The sequence below is a fragment of the Myxine glutinosa genome, chromosome 7 (genome assembly GCF_964187855.1).
Source record: "Myxine glutinosa chromosome 7, kmMyxGlut1.1, whole genome shotgun sequence".
In the NCBI taxonomy this organism is placed as follows: Eukaryota; Metazoa; Chordata; class Myxini; order Myxiniformes; family Myxinidae; genus Myxine; species Myxine glutinosa.
Genome location: NC_136267.1, coordinates 119,150,510 through 119,173,798, shown reverse-complemented (window position 1 = coordinate 119,173,798; position 23,289 = coordinate 119,150,510). Strand labels below are relative to the sequence as shown.

The 23,289-nt window shown below is 47.6% G+C and overlaps 1 protein-coding gene across 1 annotated transcript in view; it reads left to right on the top strand.

Annotated features, from left to right (window-relative positions):
• Nucleotides 1–72: 72 nt before the first annotated feature.
• LOC137413774 (synaptonemal complex protein 1-like) overlaps nucleotides 73–23,289 on the top strand; it is a 39,079-nt gene continuing 15,862 nt past the window's right edge. The window contains exons 1-7 of the mRNA XM_078782195.1: nucleotides 73–141; nucleotides 7,847–7,975; nucleotides 11,321–11,396; nucleotides 21,176–21,276; nucleotides 21,867–22,031; nucleotides 22,679–22,746; nucleotides 22,854–22,927. Of these exons, the coding sequence (XP_078638321.1) occupies nucleotides 7,871–7,975; nucleotides 11,321–11,396; nucleotides 21,176–21,276; nucleotides 21,867–22,031; nucleotides 22,679–22,746; nucleotides 22,854–22,927 (589 nt within the window). The 5' untranslated portion in view covers nucleotides 73–141; nucleotides 7,847–7,870. The remainder of the gene's footprint in view (nucleotides 142–7,846; nucleotides 7,976–11,320; nucleotides 11,397–21,175; nucleotides 21,277–21,866; nucleotides 22,032–22,678; nucleotides 22,747–22,853; nucleotides 22,928–23,289) is intronic.

Here is a 23,289-nt window from a genome sequence, read left to right as displayed (position 1 = left end):
TCCACGTCACATGCCCAAGGTTTCAGGAAGAAGAACAAGAAGAATTAGAAGAAGAAGAGGAAGAAGCATTTTGGGAGAAACCGCGGAGCAAGGACTTCAAGGTTCAGCAGAGGGCGCAGTCTGATTGTTCTTTCTCTCAATGTAAGTGAAAATATTTCGATGGCTTCACCATCAGAATGACGAACCATAAATATGAGGGATATAATGAACGGCTTATGAAGGATGTTATTCTTGGTAAATTTTAAATCGAGCACGAAAATGAAAATACCTCAGGGCTCAGGCGAATATCGGGAGGCCGAGAAAAGCCTCGTTGACCGAATCCATGGTGTTGATGCTGATCATGTGACCGCAATAATAGTAATTGAAATTCCGTCACGTATTTCATGTTTCCTCATATTGTTCATGCATTTTGAGGGAAATGCAGTTTTATTTTTGCTTTTGCCTGCAGGTATAAATTTACCTTCGTTACCCAACCTGTGCCACTTCACTTCACAGCGACATATATAATTATTATTATATAAATAAAATAGCATTTTTAAAAATGTTTTTAATTTTTATTTTTATTTTTTTTGTATACAAGATCGAGGCTCGTGAAAGAGCGAACATTAATCACACAGAAAGACAAACAGACACATAAAACAAATAACATCGGGAGCGGTAGACAAGATGGGGAGAGAGGGGGAAGGACACAAACACAACATTTGAGAGCAGGGACCGAGAGACATGGAGACATCGAGAGATCTGTGGGAGGGAGAGGGCTTTGGGGGGGATGCATGTGAAGGGGGGGGGGGGGGGGTGGGAGAGGTATAAACATATGGACACTGCCAGGATTTCCAGGAAAGAAGTTGGAATTTCAAACAAGGTGGATCTGGGGTGAATTATTGGGGGTAGAAAAGATCAAGGTTTTGGATGGGGGAAGATAAGAGATGGTGGTGAACAGCTGTTTTAAAGACCTGGAGGGAGGAGAGGGATTGAAGGGAGTGTGGGAGTTTGTTCCAGAGGCGGGAGAAAAGAGGAATGAAAGAGTGAAGGTGAGCAGAGAGCCGAGATTTCGGCAGTTTAACCATCAGAGGGTTGCTGGCAGATCTTGTGCGACCTGTAGGAATATTTTGGGGATAGAGCACAGAGAGAGTTGGGGGAGCAAGGCCGGAGAGGAGTCGGTAGAAGACAGAAAGACCACCTACCTGCCTGCGGTGAGTGAGTGAAAGGCCCTCAGAGATAGCTTCATCGTGGGAGATTCCAATGATTTTGAAAGCTTTGGATTCAACAGCGTGAAGCTGAGCCAGGTGTGAGGCAGGAGCACCAGCCCATAGGGGAGAACAGTATTCCATTGAGCTGCGGATGAAAGCCTTGTATGTGGTGAGGAGCTCAGGTGTGCCGAGGAAGGACTTCGCACGACGGAGGATGCCCAGTCGGCGACTGGCTTTGGAGGCCAGCTTGGAAATGTGGTTTTCCCAAGAAAGATCATGGCAGATAGTGAGACCCAAAAGCTTGAGCGACAGAACTTCTTGGAGAGGATTGTTGAGAAAGTAGATGGGAGGGTTGTCCAGTCGATCTTTTCGGAGAGACATAGTAAGAGAGTGAGATTTGTCAGGATTGAAAGACATGTTCCACTTGTTTGACCAGTCTGTGATTTTGTCCAGGTCTTCAGAGAGTGAGGAGGCTGCAGACTGCCGATCTGAGGGAAGAGGAATGGAGCGGCAGAGAGTGGAGTCATCAGCAAAGAGATAGAGAGGATTTTCCAGAGAGTCGGAGAGATCAATTGATAAAGACCAGAAAAAGCACAGGGCCCAGCACACTTCCTTGGGGAACTCCAGCCTGAACAGGAAGGGGAGATGAGAGAAATCCATTCAGGGCCACACGTTGACTACGACCAGAGAGGAAGTCCACAAGCCATGCATGGAGATTTCCATGGATACCATAGGAGGAGAGTTTGGTGAGCAGAGCTGGGTGCCAGACCGTATCAAAGGCCCGTGATATGTCAAGGGAGACAGCTCTGATTTCCTGTTTGGCATTGAGGACCTCCATCCATTGTTGAGACAGCAGAAGCAGCATGTCCAGAGTAGAGTGACCTGGTCTGAAACCAAATTGATGATCAGAGATCAAGCCATTGGAGAAGAGGAAAGATTTCATATCCGAAGCAATGATGGATTCCATGACTTTGCTGATAATTGGGAGCAGGCTGATTGGTCTGTAGTTGCAAGGATCTGTTTTTGCACCTTTTTTGTGTAAAGCGGTAATGTTAGCTGATTTCCAGAATGCTGGCAGATGACCTTGAGCAAAAGATAGGGTGAAAAGAACAGAGAGAGGGTGAGATAGAGCGGCAGAGCAGGATTTTAGGACCCGTGGGCTGATGCCGTCTGGTCCAGTTGCAGAATCAGAGTCGAGGTTTGACAAAAACTCCTCCACCTTGTCAGGAGAGAAGGACACAGAGTCCAGGAGCAGTTGGGTTCGACTGGGAAAGGTGGGAACAGAGAGAGATGGGTTTGGGACTTAGGATTTTGAGGCGAACACAGAGTTGAGGCATTCGGCTTTGTCACGTGCGATGTCAACTGTGTGGCCATTTGAGGTAAGGGAGGGGATGGAGGGGGAACAAACACCAGAAACGGATTTGACCAGACGCCACCAGGATTTGGAGGAAGGAGACAGGTTTGAGAGTTCATTCTTGAGTGAGGAGAGATAGTGCTTCCTGGCACTCCTGAGGGTAGACACACACTTGTTCCGAGCTTGGTGGAAGGAACTGAGATTGCCTTCAGTTGGATTAGCCTTCCAAGAGGCAAAGGCAAGTTGTTTCAGGGCAACTGCCTCACCACAAGATTCAGTGTACCATGGACGGGAGGAAGGGTAAGACAACTGAAGGCGAGATGGGATAAATCTGTGCATGAGAGAGATCAGTTTGCTTTGGAAGAATTCCCAGGAAGAATTGATGTCAGAGGCAGTGGAGATGGGAGACCAATCCAGACGATTGATGGCTGCTTGAAGACCGTACCAGTCGGCCTGAGTGAAATGCCAGACTCGTCGACGCTGAGGAGGCTCTCTGAGAATGGCCAGAGAGATGTCCACTTTGACAAGCACATGATCAGAAGAACCGATTGGAGCAGAAGAAGAGCAGCAGACATTAGCAGGGAAGTTTGTCATAAGCAAGTCTAGAAGAGAAGATACTCCATTGGCTGAGATCCGGGTCGGGAAATTGACAGATTGTGTCAATCCCAGTGAGTCACAGAAGTCCTTTGCTGAGGTGCCATGACTGGTGAGAGAGGAACCCACACCCAACCAGGTGGCATGATGACAGTTGAAGTCACCACATATGAGGAAGAGAGAGTTGGGATGAGTGGATAGAAGTTGGTCCATGTTGTCAGACAGTGAAATGTAGATGGAGTCATCACTGTTTGGGGGACGGTACAGAACACATATGAACAAAAGGTGGGAGCGGAGAGGAAGCCGTAACCAGAGGTACTCCTGCGGGTGAGGAGGAAAGAGGGCAGTGCAAGGAGAGTGAGGAAGAGAGTTTTTGACAAAGATAGCCACCCCACCACCAGGCCGAGGCTCAGGTCTATCATACCGGAGGAGGGAGTAACCAGGAAGAGATATTAAGGAATCAGAGACATCTTGAAGGAGGAAAGTCTCTGTTAAGCAGATCAAGTCTGGATTGTCAGAAGCAACCTGTATGGAGAGATCAGTCAGGTTTGAGCGAAGGCCCCGGATGTTTGAGGTCCATACCGTTAATGAAGAGAGAGGGGGAGCATCGGGTACAGGACAGGGGAGGAGAGGAGTAGGGTAAGATGAAGGATGAGAGGGGGAGGTAGGGAGAGCAGTTGATAGTGTGTCAGATGTTGCAGAAGAGTTCCAAGAAAGGGAAGGATGAGGAGGATGAAAGGTTTGATGGTGAAGGGATGAGGCACAGTGAGGGGTTGTTTGAGGGGGGGCAGAGGAAAGTAGAAGGTTTGGGGGGGTGGAGGTATGAGATAGAAGGGAGACGAAGTGGGGAGGAGGCAGCTTGGAGGAGGAGGGGGGAGGAGGGAGAATTGGAGAGGAATGGTATGGGGGGAGAATTGAATGGGAGGGATTGGGGGGGAGTTTTGAAGGGGAGGAGTGAGGGGGGAGTTTAGGAGGGGAGGGGCAAGGGGGGAGTTTTGGAGGGAAGGGGCAAGGGGGACGTTTAGAAAGTGGATGATTAATGAAAGACGAACATTGATAACAAATTGGGTTTGTTGTGATTTTCAAGTTAGCAATCCGATTCAGAACGATGGAGGAGGGATGGAATGAATGTGAATTTAGACCATGTAGTGAGGGAGACGTATAAGATATTGAATTTCTTTTTTTTGAAGTGGAATGAGTTGGAGAGGAAATTGAGAAAAGCCTTTTAAATAGGAAGAAAAACAGCGTGTTGTAATATACCACTGAATAAAACACAGAAGGGGAAAGGTTAAACATATTTAAATAATATTTAAACAGAACTGTGAACAATCTTATATTCACAAAAAATACCAACGGGGGGAGAGCCGAGAGGGACCACCACGAGTCACGTGAACAGGGCAAACGGTGGATGGCAAGGAGATAATGGGGGCGGGGTGAACAGCACACCTGGACAGAAAATACAGGATGAGACAACATTTGGGGGGGGGGGGGGGGTGGGGATTTCGAACGTTAGACAGAGTATTATGTTCGGGGTAGAAGGGAAAAAACCAAGAGCCAAGCAAAACACGCTTAAGTTAACAAAACACCGACGGGGGTACAACTACAAGGCCACACACGAGGAGCAGAACACGATTAATTAATTACGAGTTACAGGAAATTCAAACCAAAACCAACTATAATTAAACAATATCGCATGGACGATAAAATAACGAGTTGAAATTTGACAATCTATCTGGGGAAACGGGGGAGAAACACGTGGTCGAAGAACGAACGAACGAATAAGAATGAATAAACGAATGAGCACAGAGAAGGTAATTGTCTTTTTTTTTTTTTTTTTGAGTTGAGATTTACATAAGGAAGTAGGCTATGGGGTGAAAAGACTGGGAAAACTGAGAGAACGAAAGTTATTGGATCACAAACGACAGACCGCTGAGAGAAAAACAAAGCCTCAAGGTTGTACAGTGTACACTGTACAAGGCCTCAAGACGACACGAATTAACATGATTTTCAATACAGGTATGAAAGATTTGCACCGAAAATCTTTGTCGGGACAATATACGTACATACACCATAAAATAAATACAGTTATAACGAAAATACAAATGGGAACAATTACTTAACTTCGATTTCGATGGAGAGCGTGTGGAGCTGCGAAAAAACGAACCCTCGCCAGCAAGACCGGAAACGGAATCCGTTTGACTGCATTAGCCATTATTTGCATATCATCCATCGAGAAAACTTCTCATCGTCGCCGATGTTTGTGCGTGTGCATGGGCCCCGAAAGAAAACGCCCCCAGGGCGGGCCCTTCAAGAAAACGCCCCCAAGGCGAGCTCTTCAAGAAAACGCCCCCAAGGCGGGCTCTTAAGGAAAACGTCCCCGGGGCGGGCTCTTAAGGAAAACGCCCCCAGGGCGGGCTCTTAAGGAAAACGCCCCCAGGGCGGGCTCTTAATGAAAACCCCTGGGGCGGTCTGCTCCTATTGTGTTGGGATCCTTACAAATACAATTGTTATTAGCTCTAGCATTAGGTCATCTCATCTCAATTCTTGAAGAGATGAACTTATAAAATGGGTCGTTATGTTCGGATGTCTGTCCATCTGTCTGTTAGTTAATTCTTTGCTATTTTTGACCCGTTTGATGTTTCTGAAATCTGACATGAATACAAGACAGTATCCCGCACAATCGCTCGGGCTTCGATTTCGGATCATGGGAGGCTCCTAGGAAGGCTTAACCCCCAATCTTTCGATCCCTGCTCGTGTCTTATTAGTCCCCTACCGGTGTACACCGGAGGGGACTATAGGTTTGCACGCCGTCCCTCCGTCTGTCCGTCTGTCAGTCCGTCACGCAAAGAACAGTTTTCCGGACTGTCTTTTCTAAACTCTTAATGCTAATGATTTCAAACTTGGTACATGGTTTCCTCATGATAAGTTATAGATCGAGTTCGAACTTCACGACGTTTCGATCATTTTTGACAAAGTTATGGCACTCTGAACTTTGGGAATTCTGATGATCCTTAACTCAGTGCCATTTTAAGTTTTAATTTCCTTTAAAAAAGATTTTCTCTAATAATAGGACCGATTGAGATCAAATTTTCACCATATGAGGGACTCGGTCTGAAGAATATGTTAATGGTAATTATGACGGCACAGGTCACGTGGTTCGGCCGCCATATTGTTTTTCGTGAAAACACGAAAACCCCTTTTTCTCTGCAACGGCTGAACAGACCGAGGCCAAACTTTGCAGGCAGAATCACATACCCATGACGAACAGAAAAGTCAGCGAGCATGACGTCATGCGTCACATGATTTCAGAGTTATGACTTTTTTAAAGCATGAACCTTTAAAACCGAGCTCCTCCCTCATTTTTTATCCAATCGAGGGGAAACTTCACAGATCTGTTCAGCATGTCAATCTACTAAAATGTCCTTTTGGAATTTGCGATAGGGCACGTGGTTTGGCAGATATCGTTAATTAAACGAAAATATTTAAAAAAAATTGATATCTCTTGAATCGCTAGTACCTCAGACCATGAGTTGGTAATTATATGATCCTTAACTGATCTGATGTGCCATTTTGCCATTTTGCTAACAGTGCCATTTTAAGTTTTAATTTCCTTTAAAAAAGATTTTCTCCGTAATAATAGGACCGATTGAGATCAAATTTTCACCATATGAGGGACTCGGTCTGTAGAATATTTTAATGGTAATTATGACGGCACAGGTCACGTGGTTCGGCCGCCATATTGTTTTTCGTGAAAACACGAAATTGATATTGATATCTGAAAACACAAAATAATTCACACAGTGCAATATGTGCAGGCCGCTCCACGGAGCGACCTTGCGGGCTTATCAACGAGGCGAGGCATGACACATGTGTCTCGGCATACCTCAGATTAAGTTTGAAAACCAGCATCAACCGTGCATAAATTTGCATATTCGATCATTTTTGACAAAGTCATGGAACTTTGAACTTTGGTAGGGGACATGTATTGCAGCGCAATACTCAGAATGCTTGTTCACCAACTGATTGCTCTGAAACCTGACACAGCTTTTCTATTCGATGGTCCACATGATCACTACGTCTTAGATTTTTTTTATCAGGAACCTCCCAGTGGGGGCAAGAGGGGATGGTTCAGGGAGAGGGGCTCCCTCAAACCAGCAGAAGTCTGAACTACAATCTCAGGAGATGACCGTCAGCCCATTCGGGGGGGGGGGGGAGGGGGGGGGCAAGACCACTTCTGTGCTGTTTTTTTTTTAATGCGACAGGGTGGTGCAGAGGTAGCACACTTTTAGCATATTTGCGCTGTCGAGCTTGATTCCCAATTAGCCGATTGGAAACGTTTTCTGATTGGTGCTCTGCCAGCTGTGTGTTTCATTACATATTGCGCCATCCTTCCGGTGGACGTTAACCTGGGTGTCCCTTCTACTAACATGGACGTTAAAGATCTCACAGTGTCTGGTGAAAAGTAGGTGAGTTATCTCCGCACCCTGAACAAATTACAAATTCCTGCTCTAACCAACTCCAGTCTAATGTCAGGCCTGACCAGCTGGTTCGTGAAAGACCTGAACCTAAAGTCCAACTATATTTGATGTTTATTTGAATAAAAGGCATCAATCATGTATCATGTATGTGGCACAAATCACAAGTTCCTTCATATTAGAGGCACTAATCATATAAGAGGTTATTCATTTAACAGTTTGTTTTTCTGCAGGACTGAGACAGAAAAATAACTAAAATGCAGCAATCCACAAAGAAACCTGATAAGTTCCCCTTCTACGTCTTTCCTGGGAAAAACACGAACCTACCTCAAAATCTTCACTCCACGCTGCCTCTTCCACAGGTACTGAGCTTACAGGATTCTTGCAGAATGAAATCACAGGCTGGACCTGCCAGTTATTTTACAGGTGCTTGTCTGTTCTGTGTTCCATTTTTTTTTCTAAACATGATCGAGGCTCATGGAAGAGCTAGAGCAGAATGCAAGGGAACAAAATGGAAACGGGAAACACACCAACAGTGGAGTGGAAGTGAAAATGAGATCAAGGGGAGGGGGAGAAGCACACATGTGGTGAACAAGCTGAATGAAACACAGCAAGAAGGGGAAAACAGGAATAAAACAGAAAAGGAACAAACCAACCAACAACTAACAAACGAAAAGAGGTGAGGGAGAGGGGGGAGAAAAATTCCAATAACTTGGAAAAAGCGAATGCTTGGGAATGGTTCATTTGGGGTAGAAGAGATCATGAGTATGGATGGGAGATGACCCGAGGTAGTGGGGAACAGGTGTCTTGAAACTCTGGAAGGAAGAATGGACTGAACAGACTGGATAAGTTGATTCTACAGGCGAGATAAAAGAAGAACAAATATGAGAAGGTGAGCAGTGAGTCTGAATTTTGGGAGTTGAACAAGAAGACGGTTTAATACCAGCAGACGGTGTGCTTCCTGCAGAGAACTAGGAGAGACAGACACAAAGGAGGACAAACAAGACCAAAAATGAGGCGGTAGAATACAGAGAGCTCACCAACATGTCTGTGATGTGGCAGTAACAGGTTTAGCCACTCAGCTTCATTAAGGGAGATCCCAATGATGATGAGAGCGTTGCTTTGAATTTACATGGTAAGGTGTGAGGCAGGGTACAGCCCAAAGGGGAGAGCAGTACTCCATCATGCTGCGATTTGAAGGCATTGTATGTTGTCAAAAGTTCAGATTGTCCAAGGAAAGATCTTACATGATGAAGGATGCCCAGTCAGCAGTTGGCTTTGGAGGCCATCTTGGAAATGTAGTGTGCCCAAGAACTATCATGGTTGATGATGAGGCCAGAAGTTTGAGTGGCTTAACTTCTTCAAGTGGTTTATTTATGAAGTAATTTAAATAGCGTTATTGTTGTGTACACCATAACTTAATCTACTATAAGTGTGTGTGTGTGTGTGTGTGTGTGTGTGTGTGTGTGTGTGTGTGTGTGTGTGTGTGTGTGTGTGTGTGTGTGTGTGTGTGTGTGTGTGTGTGTGTGTGTGTGTGTGTGTGTAAGAGAGAGGAATGTTTTTTGTGGAATTCTACTGGAGCTTTCTGACGTGGAATGGGATACACCGAAATGATCATCCTCATTTCCTGAGTTGATTAGGCTAATTAACTACAAATAATCCAGAAGAATTCCTATGTTTTGGTGCCATGTCAAGATGTATAGAGCAGCTTAATAGGTCCTTCCATGGCATGGCATTCTAATTGCAAAATAAATAACACATAAATGATAACATTGTAACAAAGCACACATTAATTTATACTAATCATATTAACAACAATAATTGTAGCATCATTTGGCAATAATAAAAACTAACGTACAACCCCACACCCCCTTATCCCCTCCGCCCTGGCCCAGGCACATCTGGGTTTGGTGATAGGCAAGCTAATTGCTCAAGCAGTACGGCAGTGAAGTATGTTACTAGGCCGTGGAGACCAATGAAAATTTGCTCCAATGGACCAATGGGCCCACTAGTTCATTAAACTGGGAACTCAGGTGTGTACGGTTTGTGTTTCCATCAAGTTGTTAGTTGGGGTGTGAAGAGAATGACAGAGATCTGTAATCTGGTGGTGAAAGAGGGCCGCATTCCAGTGGATTGGGAACTGAGTACCCTCGTCCCTCTATACAAGGGGAAAGGTGACCCTCTGGAGTGTGGCTCGTACCGAGCGATAAAGTTATTGGAGCATGGAATGAAGGTATTGGAAAGGGTGTTGGAGAGGAGGATAAGGAAGAAGGTGAAGATTGACGAAATGTAGTTTGGATTTATGCCAGGAAGAGGAACGACAGACGCGCTCTTTATTGTGAGGCAGTTGCAGGAGAAGTACATGGAGAAGAGGAAGAAGTTGTTTCTTGGGTTTGTTGATCTGGAGAAAGCATTCGATAGGGTTCCACGCGAAGTAATGGGCATTGAGTGACATGGGCATTGAGTGACATAGTGACATGGGCATTGAGGAAGTTAGGAGAGGAGGAATGGTTGATCAGAGTAGTGATGGCAATGTACGAGAGAGCGCACACAGGTGTAAGGATGAAGGACGGGAACAGTGGTGAGTTTGAGGTGAAGGTGGGAGTGCATCAGGGGTCGGTACTATGTCCACTACTATTTGTAGCTGTGATGGAGGTGCTGGCTCAGAACGTAAAGGAGGGTTTACCGTGGGAGTTGTTGTATGCAGATGATCTGGTGTTGATTGCAGAAAGTATGGATGGACTGAAGGAAAAGATGAACAAGTGGAAGGAATGTATGGAGACAAAAGGTCTGAAGGTGAATATCAGAAAGACGAAGGTGATGGCAAGTGGTAAAGCATGTGGTGAGGTGGAAAGAACTGGGAAGTGGCCATGTGCTGTGTGCAGGAAGGGTGTCGGAGTGAACTCCATTCAATGTACAATGTGCGCTGAGTGGGTTCATCAAAAATGTAGTGGTTTGAGAGGGTCATTAACCAGTGTGGCAGCTACCTACATTCAAGTGTAAGGTGTGCATAGAGGGAGCTGCAGATGGAGGAAATGTTGAGTTGTATCATGCAGGCGGTGTGAAGCTGGAAGGTGTGAAAACATTTTGTTACCTAGGAGACATGCTCAATGGAGAAGGTGGATCAGACTCGGCAACGGTTGCTGGAGTGAGATGTGCATGGAAGAATTTTCGGGAACTGAGTGGCGTGCTGATGAGGAGGGGAGTGTCGTTGAACCTGAAGGGAAAGGCGTATGCTGCATGTGTGAGAAGTGTTATGATTTATGGGAGCGAGACATGGGTAATGAACGTAGAGCAGCAACGAAGGTTGGAAAGGGTGGAAATGCGAATGGTTCGGTGGATGTGCGGAGTATCGTTGAGAGAGAGAGGAAGACAAATGATGAATTGCGAAAGATGATGGGAATAGAGCCTGTGATGGATGCTGAGAAGAGAAACAGGTTGAGATGGTTTGGTCATGTGTTGAGGAAGGATGAAAGTGACTGGTTGAGAAGAGTGATGGAAATGAATGTAGAAGGAAGTAGAGGACGGGGAAGACCGAGAAACACTTGGCTAAAGATGGTCGAAGAAGAAATGCGGGCAAGGGGGTTAACGAGGAGAGATGCAGAAAATAGGGCAAGATGGAGAAGATTGTCATGGGGACCGCAAGGCTAACCCCAACACTAGCAGGGAAAATGGCCTTAAAATGCATGTTGTTGTTTGTATTGCAGACGCAGCGACCATTGGGATCCAGCTTTGAACAGCTACGTTCAACTCTTCAGTCATTTACCAAATGCAAGCCGGCGGGTTTGTATTTCTCATAACCATAATCTGTTTAAACCGAAATGTGATCACGAGAAGAATACTTTCTACATTGATATCTATACTCTAATTGGGTTGTGCAACTTGTACAAGAGTGAGTGCATCCGTTCGAGACAGCGAAACGTCCCTTCCACCACTCTTTCCCTGAACTAAGCCATACCTCCTGTGAGGAATAAGCGAGTAGCGCTCCCTCCTTCCAGCCTCTGCCCCTACCCCCTTTGCCCTCCGTCTACCTTCCAGTCCTGGATTAGACGTCCAAGGTCACATCGCCACCCTATGGGAACGACCGGCCACTGGGTAGTGATATGATCTTAGAAATGCTGCCTTGTGATTGTAGGGGAGTGAGAAATTGTACCGTGTCATTGTAGGATGGCTGATGCAATTACCCTATGGAGGGGGGGGGGGGGGGGTGAGGGGGGAAATCACCCTATGTGTGATGTGCTAGTTATATTTCATAGGGTAGATTTAGAAAAATTGATAGTCAGGGAATTTTACATGAATATTATAAGGAAAAAAAAAAAAAGGGAATTTTCTTTAGACCGACATTCAGAAGGGATAGTTTGCCATTAACCTTTTTGGGGAAGATTCTAATTTTCTGTTAAAATAATTATTGTAGGAAATTGATTACTTGAAACTTACTTGTGAATGGGCCCATAGTTATGCGTACTCGCCTTTTAGCTGTCTAGCCTGGGTTTGAATCTCGACCCTGCTATAAACTGCCATCCTGGTGTTTCGCAGCAGGACGAAACATCAATGTTTGCGCCAATGTATGCGTCCATTGGAAGTAAGTTAAGATGGAGGACCTGTCTACCAGCATTGGTTGTTGGTGGATGTTAAAGAGCCCACGGTGTCTTTCGTGAAGAGTGGATGAGTCATTTCCGGCATCCTGAACAATGTACAAATTCCTGCCTAAAACTGAGTAACAAGTGGTCTCGTCTTTTTGGAGGTTCCTTGACGCCAGTTTACACTGCTTGCTATCTGAGTGGTTGTTGGCCGGGCAGTAGCTCCTACATTATAAACAAAATCACGTTCACAGGAATGACATATCACAACGTGTATATGGCTGTTTTCTGGTCCCAAGGGCAACCATCATGGCTTGTACGTATAAATAGGTTAGAAAAGCACCAGTAAGTGCCTCTCACACCATCTATTAAGATTAAGATCACACTGAAGGAGCTCGGGCTCCCACGTCGATCGGAAGAATGGACGCGACAAAAAGCTGGAATTCGTCCGAGTTGCTTTATTCAAACAAAACACTCAGGTACTCTGAAAAGCCCGTTTATCGGGCAGCAATATATATACACACATTATCCCGGAGCGTTTGCCCAGGAAAGGCGAGAGGGGGCGTGGCCGAGCGTCCTGGCTGCGGCCTGGCAAGTTGAGGGCGAGCCTGCCCGGGCGTCCTGGATGAGCCCGGCATGGTGATCGCTCCGCGTCCTTGATAGGTGCAAGGCGATTGTGAAAACCCAGCGGTAGCCACTACACACGTCCCCCCAGAATCGACTTGCACCGGCGGGGTCAATTTGAGGGGGGTCCTGATGACCCGGCCGAAGCGACCCCTGGCGGGTCGTGGGGGGGGGGGGGGGGGGGTAGTGCTGTTAGCTAGATTCAAAATCCCGTCTCGGAACCGTCTCGATAAATTTTCAATTTTCATAACGGGATCTCGGATCGGCTCGTTCCCGGCAAAGTAAAAAAAAAAAGGAATTTCATTACAATATATAAACAACAATGAAAAAAATTCATTTCTGATGTTGAGTACTTAAATTCCGACTTAGCTTCCATTTACCGGGATGAAATAAAATACACCGCCTACATGCAGATGATCGGCCACCGACGGGACCGGGTTATCTCATTACAGTTTGTATTGTCGTGTAATTTCTTGCTCGGAATGTCAGAGGGAGAAAATGTTTCTGCCCAGGCATATTCGAGTCCCGGTTGGAGTTTCATTATCATTTTGTGAGTTGTGATCGCCAAGGGGCTCGCTCACCCCCCCCCCCCCCCGTTCCCCTCCCCTCCCCCGCCCGGCAATGCCGGGTACTTCTGCTAGTAAATTATAAAGCAGGCGGTGTAGTGATCACCCCCCCCCCTCCTCCTTATTTTGACTCTGTGACTAAAGTAAACGTAATCAACTTATCAGGCCTAAAGTGGAGATAAGATAACCAAAATACTTTCACATTCAAACCGTCAAACCAAACCCCGAGGGATTCTTACAATTTATAGATTTAGCGTTGCAATTAAACATAAACGTTCATCAAAAACTCATTTCATAAAACTACATAATGTATTGTACTTGTATTAATACATTGTGTGTAGAATAATCCGTTATAAACGTGTTTTTCATCTAAATAAACATCGTCCCTCCAATCACGGAGCCTCGAGCGAGTCCCTCGATATTAATGTGCAAAAGACCATAGCAACCACATTCCGTAACTCGTCTCCAAGGACGGACACGTGACCGCAGCGTAAGGCGGGGCGAGGCGGAGTGATACAGCGGAAGGATTCAACGGTTTAAATAAAGTCGTGATGAGGCCGATTTTCATTGGGACCTTTCCTTTATCCTGATTTCGTTACCTGCGCCACCAAAGGTGGATGGAGGTTATGTTTTCACTCCTGTCTGTTTGTCCGTTTGTTTGTGAACACAATATCTCAAAAAGTTGTGGACGGATTCGGACGAAATTTTGTGGAGATGCAGCGTGTGTGACAAGGACGACATGATTAGATGTTGGTGAAGATCCGGATTCGGAATTCGGATTCGTTTGCAGTGCATTGTTTGTTGACAAGGGGAAAATCCTGGAACAGTGAGTTTACTTTATCTATCATCGTTTGTGTCAGTTCAGCTGCACTTGCGAAAAATGATGCTTGTGCAGAAGCAGAGTAATGAAAGCAAGGCTCAATAAATGCCTCTATTATGGAAAATATCTGCAAGAAGTTGGAATTTTAACCGGGATTTTTTTACCGAGAAATTGCGTCAATCAATTTATCTCGGGACCGTCCCGAGACCGTCTCGAAAGCCGAAACCGCCGGGATTTCGTCCCGGTCTCGGCTCGGTTGACAGCCTAGGGGGGGGGGGGGTCCGGTGTGGTGGTGGGCGGTCGAGTGGGGGGCACCGTGGACGGGGGGCGGCCTTGCCGCGGCGGAAGGGCCACCCGTGGTGGTTGGTCGACGTCCACGTGCGCCGGCTTGAGGCGGTCCACCGCAATCCGGTCCGACCTGCCGCCGATGTCGATGACGAACGACTTGTCGTCCCGTCGCAGGACCCGGAAGGGCCCGTCGTACGGCGGCCGGAGTGGCCCCCGATGTGCGTCGTGACGCACAAAAACATACTCCGCTGTGCGAAGTGCTGGAGGGACGTAGGACTGGGGGTCACCGTGGTGGGATGTTGGCACGGGGGCAAACCGTCGGGCGGCCTCCTGGAGGTCCGAGCGCTGGTGAGCTGCGGACCAGGGACTGGTAGCGTCGGGCACGAATTCGCCCGGGACGCGTAGCGCCTGGCCGTAGACAAGCTCGGCGGTGGATGCCTGGAGGTCCTCCTTGGGGGCCGTGCGGAGGCCCAAAAGGACCCACGGCAGCCGGTCGGCCCAACCGCCGTCTTGAAGGCCGGCCATAAGCGCGGCCTTCATGGAGCGGTGGAATCGCTCGCACAACCCGTTTGCTTGGGGGTGGTAGGCCGTAGTACGGTGGAGCTTGACCCCCAGGTTGCGGGCGACCGCGCCCCACAGCTCGGAGGTGAACTGTGGTCCGCGGTCTGACGAGATGTCCGCCGGTGCGCCGAAGCGGGCGACCCAGGTGGCGATGAAAGCCTGCGCCACGTCGGCGGTGGTGGTGGAGATGAGGGGAACGGCCTCCGGCCACCTGGTGGTCCTGTCCACCATGGTGAGCAGGTGTGTGAACCCCCGTGACGGGTGGAGGGGGCCCACCAGATCCACGTTGACGTGGTCGAAACGTCGTTCGGGCACGGTGAAAGGTGCCAGCGGGGCCTGGGTGTGTCGGTGGACCTTGGCCCGTTGGCAGGCTGTGCAGGTGCTGGTCCAATCGCGGACGTCCCGACGAAGGCCGTGCCAGACGAATCGCGCCGACACCAGCTTCTGGGAAGCTTTCCGGCCCGGGTGGGAAAGGCCGTGGAGGGAGGCAAAGATGCGGCGTTGCCAGGTGACGGGCACGATGGGGCGAGGCTGGCCTTGGGAGACGTCGCAGAGCAGGACAGTGTCCGCGAAGGGGATGTCGGCCAGGCGGAGGCCCGTGTCCGCCGCCCGGAGGGCTTGCACCGTGGTGTCGGTGGTTTGGTCCGCCGCCATAAGCGCGAAGTCCACGCCCAGGTGGACCGCGTTCGCGCTGGCCCGGGAAAGACAGTCGGCCACGGCGTTGTTTTTCCCGGCGACGTGCCGGATGTCCGTGGTAAACTCCGACACGGCGGAGAGGTGGCGCTGTTGGCGGGCCGACCACGGCTCCGTGACCTTGGCCATTTCATAAACCAACGGCTTGTGGTCGACGAACGCCGTGAAAGGTCAGCCCTCCAGGAGGTGGCGGAAATGGCGGACGGCCAGGTGTAGACCGAGGAGCTCACGGTCAACCGTGCTGTATTTGAGCTCGTTCGGCCGGAGCTGCCAGCTGAAAAAAGCGAGTGGCTGCCAAACCCCGTTCACCCATTGCTCATGTACGGCGCCCACCGCGTAGTCGGAGGCATCCGTGGTGAGGGCGATGGGAGCGTTGAGCACCGGGTGAGCGAGCAGTGTTGCATCGGCGAGGGCCCGCTTTGAGCTTTGGAAGGCCGCGTCCATTGCTGCGGACCAGGCGATGTCGTGCTTGGCCGGCTTGCCCCGGAGGGCTTCATAGAGGGGCCGCATGAGTTGAGCAGCGCGGGGCACGAAGCGGTGATAAAAATTCACCATTCCCAGGAATTCCTGCAGGGCCTTTATGGTGCGGGGACGCGGGAACGTGGTGATGGCCTCGACCTTGGTTGGCAGCGGCACGGCCCCGTTCTTGGTGATGTGGTGGCCCAAACAATCAACGGCCGTCGTGCCGAAGTGGCATTTGGCCGGGTTGACGATAAGGCCGTGCTCGCTGAGGCGCCCGAACAGTGTTCGGAGGTGGAGGAGGTGCTCGGCCCGGGACGTGCTGGCGACGAGGATGTCGTCCAGGTAAACGAAAAGGAACGGCAGGTCACGCAGCACGCCGTCCATCAAGCGCTGGAACGCCTGAGCCGCGTTCTTGAGACCAAACGGCATCCGTAAGAATTCGAATAAGCCGAACGGCGTGATGACTGCCGTTTTAGGGACGTCGGCCGCCCTGACAGGTACCTGGTGATATCCCCGTATGAGATCAATTTTCGAAAAAATTACCCGTCCCGCCAGACAGGCGGAGAAGTCTTGGATGTGCGGGATCGGATACCTGTCGGGGGTGGTAGCGTCGTTAAGGCGGCGGTAGTCGCCACATGGGCGCCAGCCGCCCCCTGGCTTTGGGACGATGTGTAGTGGCGAAGCCCACGCGCTATCGGAGCGCCGCACGATGCCGAGGTGTTCTAAAGTGTCGAACTCGGCTTTGGCCACGGCGAGCTTGGCTGGGTCGAGGCGGCGGGCTATGGCGTAGACCGGCGGGCCCGTGGTTGGTATGTGGTGCTCGATCCCATGCCGTACTGCGACGGCCGAAAACGTCGGCCGCGTGAGGGCCGGGAACTCCGTGAGCAGGCGAGCAAACTCGTTCGCCGCCGGGAGGGCGCATGCCAGCTCGGTCGGCGCGGAGCTGCTCAATGTGCATACCCGGGGAGCTGAAGGTTTCGGCGTTGATTAAACGACGCCGTTGGACGTCCACCAGCAGTCCGTGTGCGCAGAGGAAGTCGGCGCCTAGCAGAGCCATGGGCACGTTTGCGGTTACAAACGTCCAAGTAAAGCGTTGGCCGCCGAAGCAGAGGGTGACGTTGCGCGGGCCGAAGGTGCGGATGGCCGATCCGTTGGCCGCAACCAAGGAGGGGCCGCAAACTGCGGACTGCCTGTCCTGGTCAGAGGCGGGTATGACGCTCAGTTGGGCGCCGGTGTCGCACAGGAAGCGCCGTCCGGACGCTTTATCCGTGATGAACAGTAAGTTGCCCGTGTGGCCGGCGCTCATGGCTGGTAAAGAACGCCGGCCCGGCCGTTTCCCGGCCTGCCGAAGGTGCACGGAGGTCGGCATGTCCGGGCCTTCTGTCCGAACCTGACATGATAGTAACACCACGCTTGGTCAGGTGGAGGCCCCGGTCGTCGTGCTGGAGGTGGTCGGCTTGGTGTAGCGGCCGCCAATTGCGTCGGCAGTTCGGTCGTCGACTGTGCCGGGTGCTCGGGCGCCATGGGTGTTGCGTCGGACGGCGGTGGGCCCCAGGTCGCTGCTGCGATGCGCTGGCCTGCGGCGGAGATCTTGTCGGCTTCCCTGGCAAGGGCACGGGGATCCGTGATCGTCGTGCTTGCCAGGGCGAGGCGTACCGGGCTAGGCAGCTGACGGAGGAACAGCTCCCGGAACAGGAATGCCGGAGAGTGCTCGCCGAGCAGCGAAAGCATGTAGTCCATTCGCTCGGAAGGGCGCGTGTCGCCGAGCTCGGGCAGGTCGAGCAGGTGCCGTGCGCGTTCCGCCGATGGGAGGGCGAAAGCGTCGAGGAGGAGCTTTTTAATCGCGCCATATTTGTCAGCGGCTGGCGGGCTCTCGAGGAGGCTCAGGGCGCGGGCCGCGGTGGCTGAACCGAGCGCTGCTACCACATGGTGGAAGCGGGTGTCGTCGGCCGTGATGCCTCGCAGGGCGAACAGGAAGTCCGCCTGTGCGAACCAAACCGCCGCGTGAGCCTCCCAGAAGGTAGGCAGTTTAAGGTCGACTGCCGTGTCCATGTCGGTAGGTCACCAATGAAGGAGCTCGGGCTCCCATGTCGATCGGAAGAATGGACACGACAAAAAGCTGGAATTCGTCCGAGTTGCTTTATTCAAACAAAACACTCAGGTACTCTGAAAAGCCCGTTTATTGGGCAGCAATATATATACACACATTATCCCATCTGTGTATCCTGGGCGTTTGCTGGGCGTTTGCCCAGGAAAGGCGAGAGGGGGCGTGGCCAAGCGCCCTGGCTGCGGCCTGGCAAGTTGAGGGCGAGCCTGCCCGGGCATGCCCGGGCATCCCGACCGAGGCCTGGCAAGTTGAGCGCGGGCCTGCCCGGGCGTCCTGGACGAGCCCGGCATGGTGATCGCTCCGCGTCCTTGATAGGTGCAAGGCGATTGTGAAAACCCAGCGGTAGCCGCTACAACACCATCATTAAGAATTTTGAGGTCTAACCTATTTGAGGTCTTGCGAGATCTTGGAGACAACGTCACGGATTTTCGAAGCTCCACACGGTCTCCACGTTTTCAAAGTTGTCTGTTTACAATTGTATTTTGTCGAAACTGTATTTATCTTTCGGTGTGTGAACCTATAGTGTGCCCCTTGGAAGTTTATCTTTTCTACCCTCACTAATTCACCCCAGATACACTTTTTTTGGGGGGGGAAAATTCCAACTTCTTTCCTGGTAGTCCTTGCAGTGTTCATATGTTTTATACCTCTCCCACCTCCCCCCAAGCCCTCCCCCTCCCACATTTCTCCTGATGTCCCTGCCCTCAAATGTTGTGTTTGTGTCCTTCCCCCTCTCTCCCCATCTTGTCTACCGCTCCCCTTATTTTTTGTGTTTTATGTGTCGGTTTGACTTTTTGTGTGATTAATGTTAGCTCTTTCACGAGCCTCGATCTTGTATTAAAAAAAAAACAAAAAAAATTTCAAGAAGTTAAAATTCTTTCTTCTCTACTACAGAACTTTGGTACCTCTGATCCACCTCACATCTCAAGTTTTTCCTCTCAATTTTATTAATTGCCCAATTTGTATATATGCAATTAAGAAAAAAATCTCTATAAAAGCCAACAAAGTCGCCGGAGGCATTAATTATGTTTTCAGGTTGTCCGTCTTTCGTTACCGCGATAACTTGTGAACGGCTAAAGGGATCTTAGTCAAACTTGGCAAAGGTATGTATAATGAGGTAAAGATGAACTGATTATAATTTGGGGTCATGAGGTCAAATGGCAAAGGTCAGAGATCATGTTAGGTAAAAATACTGTTACCGCCATAAATAGTGAACCAGTGATAGGATTCTGACCAAATTTGGTACACTTATGTAGAATGATGTAAATATGAACTGATTAGGTATTGGGGTCAAGAGATCAAAGTCTGTAATAGGTCTATAACTTGAGAATGGCTGAAGTTATCCAATTCAAAGTTGGTGCAGGTGTGTATAATGATGTAAAGATTAAGGAATTCGATTTTGGGGTCGTAGGTCAAATCTTTAAAAAGTCTATAACTTGAGAACAGCTGAAGTGATCAAATTCAAACTTGGTACAGGTTTGTATAATGATGTAAAGATTAACTTATTAGATTTTTAGGTCAAAGGGCAAAGGTCAAATCTGTAATAGGTCTATAACTTGAGAACGGCTAAAGTGATCTAATTCAAACTTGGTACAGGTATGTATAATGATGTAAAGATTAAGTGATTAGATTTTGGGGTCAAAGGTCAATGGTTAAATCTGTAATAGGCCTATAACTTTAGAATGGCTGAAGTTATCCAATTCAAATTTGGTACGGGTATGTATAATGATGTAAAGATTAAATGATTAGAATTTGAGGTCAAGAGGTCAAAGGTCACAGTCTGTGATAGGATTATAACTCGAGAATGGCCAAAGTTATCTAATTCAAACTTGGTACAGGTATTGATGTAAAGATTAACTGATTAGATTTTGGGGGTCCCAAGGTCAAAGGTCAAAGGTCATGTCAGGTGAAAATGTCAAACCATGACCATGTCAAAGGTCATGTCAGGTAAAAATGTGAGAACTTGTGAACAGCTGAAGGGATTTAAATTAAAACTTGGTACAGGTATGAATAATGATGTAAACATGAACTGATTAAATTTTGGAGTCAATAGTTCAAAGGTCAGAGGTCATGTCAGGTAAAAATGTGCCAACTTCGGCACAGCTGAATGGATTTAAATCAAACTTGATGCAAGTATTGTAATAATGTGGGCGGAGGCATATCAGCCAACGTCGTGATGTCGATGAGTGCCGTTCTAGTTTTTGTGTGAAACAATCTTTGCACCAAAGAAATACGTGAAGCTAACAAACAAAAAAATGTTTTGTAAATGCATCAGGTGGCAACGGAGACAAAGAAATTTGTTCATTAATTAATAGTTGTCCTGCTTAGCTGAAGATAGCCATTTGCTGGTGACATGTGAACAACCTGAGAACAATCTCAGGCTAGATTCAAACTCAGGCTAGACACCTCAGAGGCAAGTAATGCATACTTCTACACTATCCTGCCAGCCTGACAAATAAGCAAAGAAAGTGCATTCAACATGACATGGCCTCTTTGGTATTCCCATTGAGCACAATACGTGCTAGTATCTCTTCAGATATGTTGATTTGTCCTTGTAATTTACATTAAAGTATATTGATCTCTCCTCATGTCCTTGTCCTGAATTTTGCATGTGTACAAGCTTCTCCATGAGCATTAGATCACTAAAAATAAAATATTAAATAGGTTCTCAGGAAGTATACCTGTGTTAAATATATTCTGAGAGGCAAGTCAATATGGACATTTTGGCATTTATTCAACGCAAGTACAATTTCAACACCGAAGGCATTTTGTCGTGATGTAAAACCGTGATTCTGGCAATAAGATGTTAATGGCGGAAGGAATGAGTGCTGCGCTGTATCCTTGTGTGCGATTGTACTGTGCAGTGCCGGACGTGTGCTTCGCCCCGGTGGAATCAGTGATACAGGAAGGCAATGTGAGGAAGAGTCAGCACATTGAGCAAGACGTTTCGAATCTTGCTACATGTGTGAGTCACTAGTTTATAAACTCACTGCGGCAATCCTAGAAACCATATGACAGACATTGATCAATGATTGCATGTTTTTTCTTTTGATATTCCTTCTAATTGTTTTCATTTGAATTCATTTTATGTTGTTTAACTTATCTGATCTGAACTTCTATTAAAATGTTTTGAGTGAAAAATATTGTGGAGTCATAAACTCCCACTTTGTAGATGGACAACCAGCCTAATGCACCACTGAAGAGGAAACATGCTCCACAATTCTGCACCTCCTCCTGGCATTGCACCTAAGGGCACTTTTTGTCAGATTTGATTTCTCTTGGAGTCAAAATCAGGATTAGAGATTTTATCGATGAGTACTGAACTTTTTTTTTACCATTAATTTAGTTTAGTGAGGAATATATTGTATATTGTGTTGGTGACATTGGAGCATGCATTAATAATTCCCTTTCCATAAGAGGATGTGAGATTCAGGGAAGCAGTTAGAGAAACCAACAGATGGGATTGCCCAAATGAAATCATATCTCTAACAGTGCCAGTCATATCTCTAACAATGTTATGTATTTCTGGTGAAGTATGTAAGCCTTTATGTGCAGACTACCGGCCAGATGTCCAGCCTGCATGCAAAGCTGTTCCAAGAGGCCCAAAAGATCTGCAAGTGGAAGATGACCATGGAGTTTGAGCTACGTCAGCGTGACGACCTGGAAAAGGATCAAAAGCGGACCATTGATGCTCAGAGGCAGTCTCTGCTTAATCTGCAGGTCACATTGGCACATAATTCTGACATGGCTTGTGGAATGTTTTTGCAAGTGTATGGAAGTAAAATAAAGAAAGGTATGAGTATATAAGTGAGGCCTTGTAGGCCAAGCTGTAAATCAAGAAACTTCAGGTGAGGAGAGAAAATTCCTGGCACAGGAAAGAGCTGTTTATCCTATAAAATCTGTTTGCACATTCATCCGAACATTTTTCTTTTGATATTATTTTTCTTTGAAAGCAAAACAAACAATTAGGCTCATTTTAAAAATAGATGTTATATGCCTCGTCTGTTGATTGCTAAGAATGGACCTGGTGAGTGCAGTACCGTAATGGAGTACAGTATGTATGATTTGGGCATTTTACCATTCTATTTCTAGCCTCCAGTTACCTGCCTGTTTCACTTTTTATCAGATATACTGTCTCCCCTTTCTGACAGAATGTACCCCACACCACTCTGTTTTTGTTTCTGTTCTTTTTGCCACATTTCACATTTGAAAAATATCATTGTCCAACTATTTTTAATATCCCACAAGCCAAAAAGGGCTACCTAACTTGTGAGAGCAAAATTCTAAACGAAATTCAATTTTTTTTAAATTTAAAACAAAAGCAGTTTTAATTTATTGTTTCATTCAATACTTTGCTTGTTTTTCAGCTCGACAATGAAAACTTGAGTCAAAAAATGCAGGAAGAAATGCACAAGCAGAAAGAACTCACAGAAAAGTAAGGATCATTGGAACACTTGATGTTGGACTTGAAGCTGGGTTTTAAAATTCAATAATCTTTTCTTTCCTTTGTTGAGTTATGTACTGTGTTTGACTTTCTTCCAGGAATACAAACACACGGGAACTCTGCAATGCAGTGAAGAACTATAGTACAAAAGTAAATGCCTCTGTGAATAAGAGTGAGTGATGCAGTTAATTTGTTTTGTTTAATTTTGCACTTTCAGCTATTCTTGTTGTATGGGATTGTTTTCTGACTTCGGGTCTTTTTAACAATATACATTTTTTGTCAATATAATAGCTAGTTGTTATATAAGGTGCATCTTCTGAAACATGATGAAGCTGCTTCAGGTGCACGACTTTAGGACAAATTAAAGTTTTGTTGAATTTGTCGTAAATGACAGTTCATTTTTAACACAATTGTTAACAATCAAAACAAAATTATAAGCAACTGTTTTAAGTGCAGTAGATGAAATCATCATGACGTTGATTGATGTATAACAACCGCTATTGGGAGTAAGCAGAAGCTGACTTGTCAGGCGTT